The following is a 12307-nucleotide window of genomic DNA, read 5'->3' as shown; positions in this document are numbered from 1 at the left end:
TGGAATGCTGGGTGGTGGAGTGGAAATTTACGTCATGGAAATAGTTACTGAGAAAGAGGGCACAACTTTGCAATCAGAGGGTAGTCCTACGAATAATTATGGCATGCGGCATAAAGTCTCTACAATGCGTAGTCAATCGGCTGTTCAATACCATTGGAGTTCCAATGGGGCAGGACTGCAAAATTCAATACTAGGACACATCACAGGCCAGAGTTAAAGGTTTATGCAGTGTAAAAAAAGACCAGAAATGGAGCACAGAACAAACCCTTTGGGGAGAAAATCTGCACTTTTCCAAAGTACAATGAAGGCCTTTCTCCAGGAGGCACTGGAACTCCAACTGAAGGATTTGTAAATGCTCCTCTCTGGTAGGGCCCTTCACCCAGATGTCATCAAGATAACTAATACAACAGGGAATGTCCTGAATCAACTGTTACAAATACTACTGATTAATTTCTCAGTGCAGACAATATTCCAAAAGGTAAGTGATTACGCCGGTAATGCTCAAATGGAGTGCTGAGCACTAAAAAAGACTGAGAGACAACGTCCAGTGGCATCTGAAGGTGTAGGCACCACCAAGGTGAAGTGTGAAAAATACTGCCCTAGACAACATCGCCAACAACTCCACCGGTCACAGAAGTGGATATGAATCGATGGCATATTGCATATTGTCCGTCTGTTTACTGTCGTTGCAAAGGTGCATGGTGCGGGTTTATGAAACACCACCACCAATATGAAAATTAAAAAGCTAATGTTTACTGTATCTAACTGCAATTTGATTAATGCACGAGCATATGTCCCAGTCTTATGAAAATATCATAGTAGCCCCTGGAACGAAATAACAAAATAAAGTTAATTTCCTTAATTTAATGAGCAATTATTTTTATATAATAGATTGTAACTCAGTTTTTATAATTTCTCCAATAATAAGAACAGAGTAATAAAATTAAAATCACTCCATAGCATAACTACAGCAGTGGCAGTGGTTCAGCAACTGTAAAAGATTTATAGATACAGAAAAAACAGCCTTAGTTGAACAAGATAGGTTTATTTAATCTTCGCATGTGACACATTTTGCCATTCTAGGCATCAAATAGGTTTATTTAATCTTCACATGTAACACGTTTCACCTGTTATAGGCATCATCAGACAATCAATAAAAATCTTGCTAATTGTGACCAAGGTGTCAAACTTAATTAAAAGTCCCACAGAACTGAAAGGTAACAATCAGAGAGACACAGTCTATGCTTCATGACATCACCGATAAAATTCTTTCTACTCATGTCCACAGCATCAAACAGGATTAAGAGTCCCAAAGAACTCTGAGGAAACAGCCAGACAGCCACTGTCAGTGCTTCTTTATATCACCCACGAAGACAGAGTTTTTATTGATTGTCTGATGATGTCTAGAACAGGTGAAACGCATCACAATGAAGATTAAATAAACCTATCTTGTGCAAACAAGACTGTTTTTCTGCATCCACACAGTAATACGTATTCCACAAGCAGTCTGAATTGAGACACTCTACTTTCTTACTTTTTTAAGTGTGTGGCACCATGAAGTACTTGCTTTTACCTAAGGAAACAAACCCATCTTCCTGAGGTGCTTCAAATCTCTCCTGCAATTCACTCACTGAACCATAGCGTTCTAAGGCACTGAGACGGTGCCAGCCAGGTTGACGGGCTAGAAGTCGGGTAACAGCAGTTCGGCTGGATGGTGGCAGCAAGAGGTAACACACCACCATGCGCCACTCTTCATTTGACAACAGTGGAGCAGTGTGCGGGTGCCTTAAGATTGGTGCAAGTACACCTACAAGTTTGTCTGTGTACAAGTCACCAGAAGGACACGAGAGCACTTGGTCCAAAGCACGATCAGTTGCAGTCAGTGGGGATGAGTTGCCTGCAGAAAGTACACAAGTAACAAGCACACAGTATGTATGAAATCAAATATTCTCCAGTCGTGCTGCACTAGTACTTGACACTGTGCAAGACTTAGACTTAGCCTAGAATTATAAGGGAGGGAAGCATTCAACTCAATGTCTCACAATAGAGAATTACTGTTTTAGTGTTCCTTATTTAAAAATGTGAGATATCTGTCCCTTCATTCCATTCTTTAAGAATGCCAACACACTGCTGGCAGTTGCTCAATATTTATGAAACTTCCTGTCAATATCCTCCCTCCTGGTCATAGATTTCATCTTGGTGACATGCAGTTTCACAAGGAACAATGCTCATTTCTGTGCAGCTCAACATCTCATCATGTGTGCAAGGTCAGAAGAATACAACGAAAGTGGCAATACATACAGTGTTTTAACTGTAAGTTGGCTAAATTGTTAGAGGAGGATATGGCGAGGATATGGTGATGGAGGAAGTGAGCCCTGCTTCCACACAGGCTACCGTGGGGCTGGGAGCCACGTGGGGGGAGAAGCTCAGTCTGCCTACCACCACACAGACACCTTAACCAGCGCTTCATACTTCTGGAAAAGCAGAAGGCGTGCACGGAGGTCAAAATTACTTTAAAGTTGTTCATAATTAAAAGTGAAATCATCTTATGTATTTACATGTTTGATAATGATCTTACAGCAACAATTACAAAGACTTATCACAAGGAAATGAAAAAGTATGAAATAGAGTGAAGTACATAACACTAACAAAGCAGACAACAATGGCTACCTGTGCGGTCAGCTGAGTAGGTGGGAGGAAGGGAATGAATTTTAACAAAGAAGATGAAGCAAAGTATGGTTGCATCACAGTATTTCAACCCTAATCACAGCTATATATTTTGTATGGGAGGGGGAGGGGGGCGAGAGAGAGAGAGAGAGAGAGAGAGAGAGAGAGAGAGAGAGAGAGAGAGAGAGGGGGGGGGGGGCTTGGTGGTGGGCAGGGAAGGAGGAATGAAAAATCAGAGAACATGCAATCACAACAATTTTATTAAAAATGAGTTAATGGTGCCGCAGACAACAGTAAATGGGGCACTTTGGTACATACTAATTTCTTTGATATCCAAAACAGCTGTGGCCAGAGTCCTCTGTTCCTTTGATGTCCCTGTTTCGTTTGTTTCTTCACTGCTTAGGCTCACTGAGCTACTGCTGGTGTCTGTTTTGGAATCACTGGAATCTCTTTCCTCCTTTTCATTGTGTTCTGTCTTTTTTGACTCAAATGTTGCTTTACCATCTTTCTGAAAAGAAAAGAGGATTAACTTCTTGAATTTCACATGCAAGAAAGCTGATAGTTAGACCTGAGTTTCTCCCAGCATATGCAGAGCTCAAATAACTTATGGGAATGTAGCCTGGTGACATTGTTGACAACCGCTGACATTTCAACAGCACGACACCTGAAAACAGCAGCAACAGTGTGCAACATGGGTGCGGGTGGAAGCGTGCGCACGCCCGCATTCACACACACACACACACACACACACACACACACACACACACACACACACACACACAGAGAGAGAGAGAGAGAGAGAGAGAGAGAGAGAGAGAGAGAGTAAACACTACCACAATCACAAGCTGACAACAGTGAAATTAATAATCAACGGGTGAGGTAGCATTAAATCTGTCCTGTTTTTTGACACTGGAGAGTGCACGATTCCATGCAGGATTTATACAAAAAGTATCATCTCTATTTATACGGCTACTTGCTAATTTAATTTTGACAGCTTCTTTAATAAGACGATCATAATTGCCTTAATGACACAATCACAATAGCTGTAAGTGCATGCCAGAATATCCACGTTCTTACATTTCACAGTATGACTGGTGCCAAGACAATGTTCTGCAATGGTGGAATTGTTCTGCTGCTGTAAGTGTGTGCACCACTTATGCTCAGTACACCGATCCTCCACAATCCTGATAGTCTGGCAAATATATGACATGCCAAAATTGCAAAGAATGTGGTAGACACCCGCCTTATGCAAACCAAGATCATCCTGCACAGAACCTAAAAGAACCCTGATCTTAGATGGTCGTCAAAAAACACACTTCACATCATATTTCTGCATAATATGGTCAATCCTGTTCGGAATGCTCCCTACGTAAGACGAAAAGGTCGTAGACTTCGATGCAACATCAGTATTATCACCACTCACATGGTGCACAATTGGTTGATAGCGCATCGCCCATTTGATCTCTGTTTCACTGTAACCATTCTGATGAAAGGTAACTTTGTCATGGGCCAGCTCAGCTGATAAACTTTGAGAGTCCAACATAACACGGACCCAGTGAACCAAGTTACAAATCACCCTTCCACATTGAGCTGGATGGTGACAACTAACAGCTTGAAGATACATGTCAGTGTGAGTAAGCTTCCTATAAATGACCTTCCTCCTGACCAACACATCAAGGAAAGGAAGGCAGCCATTCTTCTTTCCCATCTCCTTCATGAAACAAATATTCAGGTGGATTGAATTCAGATATTCTAAAAAGTCGTTCAGATTCTCACTGCCATGAGGTCAAACAACAAAAGTATCATCTAAACGTCCGAAAAAACATGCAGTTCTTGAAGGTGCCGCCTCAAAGGCACGCTTCTCGAAGTCTTTTTTAAGCCTTCATCTTTCTTAACTTATTCTCAAGATCCCTACATAAGATACATGAGAGTGGCACCGGTATTGTCATTGTCTGTTTCAAATATCCTTTCCCTAAATTTACCCAGCATGGTTTTGCAAGGACATCATCAGCCTGCTTTCAAAGATACCCACTTAAATTGTTTGAGAATGTCTGTTACACTTTTGTATGGACTAAACCAGTCTGTTGAGATACTAACTGTGCATCTCTGAATTTGATGTTTGTTGTCATGACTAGCTGACAAGGACTCAAAATGATGGAGTAATACCGATAATATTACATGTCCTATTATGCTTCCTTGAGACACATCCAATGCTATATTCATTGCTGACCATGTAGTATAATGTACTAGGTTCTCACTAAGCTGACTGCATACCTAGTTATTAGCCAACAATGTGGAATAGTTTCACATGCCTTTAGCAAGACAAAATCAACCGGGTCATCTACAGCTATGGTTTGGAAGATATGTGTGAGTAAACAAGTTATCTGATTCGATCCATTATAAATGGTTTATGAAAGCCTGTGACTGTAGATACAAAAGGTTTGTTTATAAATAAATAAATCTTCTGCTACCAGTGACGATTTTTCTTTATTTTACTATTCGCACGACGCGTTTCGAGAAATAATTCCCATTTTCAAGTGCGTTTTTTTTTATGTGTGTTAAGCCATTTCTTTTGATGTTGCCAGTGTGTGTGAGTCTGCTTCATTTTGTTGACTTTTACTGTAATACATAAAAAATCCGATTTTTTAGTTGGGTATCAATTTTTTCTGTGAGGTTAGTGGCTAAAGTTTGAGAACAATTTTTACTTACAGTTTTCTAATGGTCCATTTGTGTAGAGTCTCACACACACTTAACATCACACACAACTTGTACACTTTACACATCGAAAATACCTTATATAAACAAAACAGTTACAAAAATCTTCTTACAGGTAGTTCAGAGAGATAACATTATAGGTTTTCCACAGATTATGATATGCTTTTGTACAGAGGTTATTTATCTTAACAGTTTGGCTTATGAATTACTTATATTGATTGTACAATTGTGCTTATTTCTATGTTTTACTATTTTTATTTAAGTATATTATCGAAACATCTAAAGAAATTCACTTTCAAGTTTTTCATTTAATATTTTATCTTCATATTTTCTGTAATGTGAATACATCTCCAGTTCTTCAAGCAAATCCATTTTATGTCCTTTATTTAGTCGGTGGAGTACTTTGACATTTTGCTCTATTTTTCCAAATGGGTGTCCTGTATTATGTATGTGTGTAGCTATTGCTGATGTAGTGTGTTTGTTGTGTGTGTATGCTCTAATGTGCTCTGTGTACCTGGTGTTGATATTTCGGCCTGTTTGTCCTTTGGAGCATTCCTGGCATTTTACCTTGTATATTCCAGATTCTGAATATGGATCATGGTTACACTTTATATTATGTATTAGTTTTTGGTGTAGTTTATTTGATGTAGAAAACCCAATTTTTACTCTGTGATTTTTGAAAATATTTGCAATCTTCTGTGATACATTGCCTATGTATGGAATGCTAGATACATATTTGTTTTTCTCCTTTTCTTCTGTGGTGCAGTTTGTACCTGGGTTTCTCTTTACTTTGTCTAAGATTGTGTCAACCATGGAAGCATTGTAACCATTGGCAACTGCAATCTTCTTCACTGTGTTTATTTCTTGTTGCATATTTTCCTGGTTCAATGGTATTTTTGTTGCCCTATGCAGCGTTGACCTGTATGCTGCCTGTTTATGGATATTTGGGTGACATGAGGTTGCAGGGATTGTGGTGTCAGTCATTGTGTTTTTCCTATAAATTTCGTCGCGCCCCTAACCTCCGTAACATTCTTGTTAAACCCTACAATATTCCTAGACTACCTTCTCTACCCAGCGGTTCCTACCCCTGTAACCGACCACGCTGCAAAACCTGCCCCATGCATCCCCCCACAACCACCTACTCCAGCCCCGCTACTGGTAAAACATACACAATTCAAGGCAGGGCTACGTGTGAAACTACACATGTGATTTATCAACTGACATGCCTGCACTGCACAGCCTTTTACATCGGCATGACAACAACTAAACTGGCTGAGCGCATGAACGGACACAGACGAACTGTCCGCCTAGGAGATGCCCAATACCCAGTAGCGGAGCATGCCCTCCAGCATAATTCTAAGGACCTAGGAACCTGCTACACCGTATGTGCCATTTGGCTTCTCCCACCCAACACCAGTCCCTCTGAACTGCGGAGATGGGAAGTTGCACTCCAACACATCCTTTCATCCCGCCATCCCCCTGGACTGAACCTACGTTAAACAACCTCACTCCCATTCACTCTTCAGTCTTCTCCTCTTTCCCTTTCCTCTTTAGCCATTCACGCATCTTTTCATCCTACATAGTTGTGTTTATCTTTATACTATATACCTCTTTACTTCTGTATGCATCCTCTTTGGTTTGAAGCTGGCACAGTACTTACAGTAGAATATCTTTGGCTTCCCTCTGACAACCATGCCTCCATCCTTGCTACCCTCCCTATTTTCCTTTCCCTGTTGCTTCATAACCTGGGTTGTGAGTAACTGAATCTCCTTTCCCTTCTTCCCTTTCTTTCCCCTCTCTCCTCCCCGATGAAGGAACATTTGTTCCGAAAGCTAGGAACGTAAATTTTCAGTTCTGTTTTATGTGTATCTATTGGCTGTACTGAGCTGAGGTAAGTATTGGCCAGCCCCTCTATCTCTTTGGAAGAATATAATAATTCCAGTGTAAAGAAAGTAGGTGCTGAAAAGTGTAAGAATTACTGAACTGTCAGTTTAATAAGTCATTGTTGTGAAACACTAACTTTAATTCTTTACAGAAGAATGGAAAAACTGGTAGAACCCGACCTCGGGGAAAATCAGTTTGGATTCCGGAGAAATGTAGAAACACGCGAGGCAATACTGACTCTATGACTTCTCATAGAAGATAGGACAAGGAATGGTAAATCTACATTTATAGTATTAGTACATTTAGAGAAAGCTTTTGACAATGTTGGCTAGAATACTCTCTTTAAAATGTGGAGGGTAGCAAGGGTATAATACAGGGAGCGAAAGGCTATTTACAACCTGTACAGAAACGAGATGCCAATTACGAGAGTCGAGAGGCATGAAAGAGAAGCAGTGGTTGAGAAGGGAGTGAGACAGAATTGAAGCCTATCCCCAATGTTATCGAAACTGTACACTGAGCAAGTAGTAAAGAAAACAACAGAAATATTTGGAGTAGGAATTAAAGACCATGGAGAAGAAATAAAAACTTTGAAAATGAAATGTTCACTCTGCAGCAGAATGTACACTGATATGAAACTTCCTGGCAGACTAAAAATGTGTGCCAGACCGAGACTTGAACTTGGGACCTTTGCCTCTTGCAGCAATTGCTCTGCCATCTGAGCTACCCAAGCACGACTCACGACCCATCATCATGACTTCAAGTCCACCAGTACTTTGTCTCCCACCTTCCAAACTTCGGGAGTGCTAGTTCTGCAAGGTCTGCAGGAGAGCTTCTGTGAAGTTTGGGAGGTGGGGGACAAGGTATTGGCGGAAATGAAGTTGTGAGGATGGGTCGTGAGTTGTGCTTGGATAGCTCAGATGGCAGAGCACTTGCCCGCGAAAGACAAAGGTCCCAAGTTTGAGTCTCGGTCTGGCACACAGTTTTAATCTGCCAGGAAGTTTCAAAAACTTTGAGGTTTGCCAGTGACACTGTAATTCTGTCAGAGACAACTAAGGACTTGAAAGAGCAGTTATATGGAATGGAGAGTGTCTTGAAAGGAGGATATAAGATGAAAATCAACAAAAGCTAAATGGAGATAACTGAATGTAGCTGAATTAAATCGGATTATGCTGAGGGAATTAGATTAGAAATGAGACAGTTAAAGCAGTATATGAGTTTTTCTATTTGGGCAGCAAAATAACTGATGATGGCCAAAGTAGAGACTGGGAATGGCACGAAAACCGTTTCTCACGAAGAAGAAATTGTTAACAATGAGTACAGATTTAAGTATCAGGAAGTCTTTCCTGAAACTATTTGTACAGAACGTAGCCATCTGTGGAAGTGAAACATGAATGATGAACAGTTTAGATAAAAAGAAATAGAAGCTTGTGATATGTGGTGCTACATAAGACTGCTGAAGATTAGATGCGTACATCATGTAACTAATGAGGAGGTGCTTAACAGAATTGAGAAAAGAAATTTGTGGCACAAACTGACTAGAAGAATGGTCCGGTTGGTAGGTCACACTCTGAGACATCAAGGGATCACCAATTAATACCGGAAGCAGGCGTGGGGGTAAAAATCATAGAGGGAGACCAAGAGATGAGTACAGCATATTCAGAAAGACACAGGTTGCATTAGTTACTCAGAGATGAAGACACTTGCACAGGATAGAGTAACATGGTGAGCTGCATTAAACCAATCTCTGGACTGAAGACCACAACCACTTCAACAACAACAACAACAATGCTAGAATATCATGCAACAATCACAGACTAACATGTGGCACTTGGAATTTCAGATCCTCTACACACCTGGAGTCGTAAAGGTGATGGATAAAGAACTTAATAGGTACAGATTAGAAATAGTGACACTGCAAGAGATGAGATGGCATGGAGCAGGTATGCATAAAGGTAAGATCTACAGCTACTTCTATAGTGAGAACAGAGAAGGTAAATATCAACTTGTAGTTGGTTTTGCAGTAGCTAACAGAAAATAAGAAGAAATATCATTGATTTCAAAGATTCCAATGAAAGAATATGAATGTGGATGACACCATAAACAGCATTGCAACAGTAGCACCAGAAGAAGAAGAAGAAGAAGAATTGTACATAGAAAATAGAGTAACAATACTAACAGTGGAGGATAAACTGCTGGGCATGGAAGAGGTATGAGAAGCCATAAATTGCTGAAGAGAACACAGGCAACTGAATAGATGGCATACCTACAGAGATGCAGGAAGAGGGAAGAGATATCCCACAAGAGAGAGTGTACCACCTAATGTGTGTAATTTGGAGCAGAGAAAGTATCCCGGCAGAATGGAATCAGTCTGTCATTTGCCCAATACTAAAGAAAGGAGATCCAATGAGACACAACAACTACAGAAGAATTACCTTACTAAGCATAACTTATAAGATCCTGCACTCGTTGCTGAACTGGCTGATATCATTCATCGAGGAGGTACTTGGATTTCAACAAGCAAGTTTTAGAAGGGGAAAATCAACTGTATACAAATTACATACAATAAGTCAAATGCTATCAAAGATCTGGAAATTTCATAGATACATTCACTATCTTTTTGTTATGTACTTCCAAAAAGTGTATGAGAATGCAAACAGGCAAGAAATATGGCAAGAACTGGACAGGGCACATGTTCCTAAAAACTAATAAAACTAACACAAGCATGCATACAAGACATAATGTGCCCAACGAAAGTGAATGGAAATATGTTACTATTTCGTCGTGAAGACTGGAATGCGACACATAAGCTGCCTCTCCCCCCTTCTATTTAATCTAGTTCTGGAAAGAACACTCAGAAAGGTAACAGGTATGGGGACAAGAATACAGCTGGGTAGAAGGATCAACACTTTGGCCTATGTGGATGATGCAGTTTTATTAGCACAGAACGAGGAAGATCTGATTCAGATGGCAAGAGTGTCAATGGAACATGTAATGGGAGTAGGCTTGAACGGGAATACAGATAAGACCAAATACTTCGTTGTGTGCAGAGACAGTGACGGTGAACCTTCAGGTGTAGCCAGTAAAATCTTTGACGGAGCAAGAGAGTTCAAATATATTGGGGCAGTATTCAGTGAAAGTAATAAGAGAGACCAGGAAATAATGGCAAGAATCCAGGCAGGAAACAGGTCACAGTTTGCACTCTGAAAACTGCTGATCTCCCAGCTTCTATTGAGATCTACAAAGATTAGGATCTACGGGACAGTAATATAACTTGTCATGCTACACGGAGCAGAGACCTGCACTATGACACAAAATATAGAAAGAAACCTCCTGACACTTGAGAATTGTGTTCCGACATAGGTCTTTGGGACAATGAAGGATGGAGACGACTGGAGAAAAAGGAAGAACCGTGAACTGCAAGAGTGGTACAAGTCACTTGACATTGTGGCTGTGATTAGAAAGAGGAGACCAAGGTGGTATGTGCATGTAATGTGTCAAGACGATCAAATCACCAGGCAGGTGGTGGAAGAAGATATCAGAAGCAACATATCGAGGGGAAGACCGAGGCTGAGATGGATTGATGGGATCAGAGAGGATTTGTGTATGACGGCACTAGCTGCAGAAGACTTCACGGAACAAGGAAGATGGAGGAGGCTGACTGTTGAGGCCGAAAACTGACTTAGGTTTGTGTAGCCAACCTAGTCAGTAACAGTTTCTGGGTTGTGTCATGTGAGTGAGAGAGACGAATGTACAGAGTTGATAAACACAGTGAACTCTAAAAATGAAATTGTCAAGTCGCTAAACAGAGACACTGAAATTCCTTAAAAGAGGAAAATGTGAGACTCAGAAGTGAAAACAACTCACATGCTGATGAAAATACACATATAGCGATGAAACGCAACAACAAAAACGTATGTCCACATATTATAACGGACTTCAGTAATATAATAGAAGTTAATGTGTTTGGCAAAACTGCAATTAATGAAAAATGTGAGAAATCAGACAGACAAATATAAATGCACCGGCACAAAATACATAAATAGTACACAGAGTCCTAAACAAATTGTCAAAAGCAAATTTTTAATAATGGGTGATTTTACGCTTCAAGATGTAGTAGTAGCTTCAAGTTGTACAACCAGTGTTCATCCAGAGACAAGAATTCAAGTACATAAGCATTTGAGAAATGTTTTGGATGCAAAATAAAAGCAGACAGAAAATGTTAATTGTAATGCTAACCACAAAGCAGTTTTCATTAATGGGGAGAAAAATTTCATTTGAAGCTAGAGTGAAGAAGGCATGAAACAAGAAATGTGATCAAATCAGCGGAAAACATATTTGCAACATCAAGATTGGTAGTATGTGGCATTATTCATAAAAGAGTAGCAAGCAAAAAATTAATACACAAAATGAACTGCCACATTAAAGAATAGTGTAATAGGCTACGAAAAATATTTAATTATCCAAATACGTTTATAACCACAGACTGTTTAGCACAGGATGGTCTGCACTTGAACATATTAAGGTTTACAAGATTCAGCAAGATATTTATTGACATGTTCACTGAGACTGGAGGGTGTGACAAGTGCCCTTCTCCTTCTACTACTTCTTCTTCTTCTTCTTCTTCTTCTTCTTTAAATAAAAAGAAAAACTATTCTTAAAACTACAGGTGAAAATAAAAGCTTGTTTTTGGTGCATTTAAACATACATAGCTTACATAAGAAACAAATAAAATGCAGAGGGGCAAAAATTGATCCACAAATTTTTCTATCAGAAAAGAGAAATATTAAAGTCCTATGCCTAAATGAACAATGGCTAAAAAAAGGCTGCTTCACAATCCTTAATAAATTAGAGAAGTATGATGCAGTGAGTTGATCTTGTAGAACTAACAAAATTCATGGGTGTTCTTCAAGCTTATTGAAAATTCTTTAACATATACAATAACAAATTATTTTAATTTTCTAAATAATGAGAACATTTTTGGAAGCTGCTGAATAGAATTAAATGGGCAAAATATTCTAATAATTTCAATGTATAGAATTCC

At 39.7% G+C, this 12307-nt stretch overlaps 1 protein-coding gene across 2 annotated transcripts in view; it reads right to left on the bottom strand.

The window, feature by feature from the left end:
* LOC126484577 (fanconi-associated nuclease 1-like) overlaps window positions 1–12307 on the bottom strand; it is a 139678-nt gene that overhangs the window by 82971 nt on the left and 44400 nt on the right. The window contains exons 4-5 of one of the 2 annotated variants that reach the window (XM_050108138.1): window positions 2986–3175; window positions 1574–1897 (exon numbers count right to left, since the gene is read on the bottom strand). In XM_050108138.1, the coding sequence (XP_049964095.1) occupies window positions 1574–1897; window positions 2986–3175 (514 nt within the window). The remainder of the gene's footprint in view (window positions 1–1573; window positions 1898–2985; window positions 3176–12307) is intronic. The other variant, XM_050108139.1, reaches the window with a different exon arrangement.

Source organism: Schistocerca serialis, chromosome 6 (assembly GCF_023864345.2).
Source record: "Schistocerca serialis cubense isolate TAMUIC-IGC-003099 chromosome 6, iqSchSeri2.2, whole genome shotgun sequence".
Taxonomy (NCBI): domain Eukaryota; kingdom Metazoa; phylum Arthropoda; class Insecta; order Orthoptera; family Acrididae; genus Schistocerca; species Schistocerca serialis.
The sequence above is the reverse complement of the archived record's forward strand: the minus strand, read 5'-3'. Positions and strand labels throughout refer to the sequence as shown.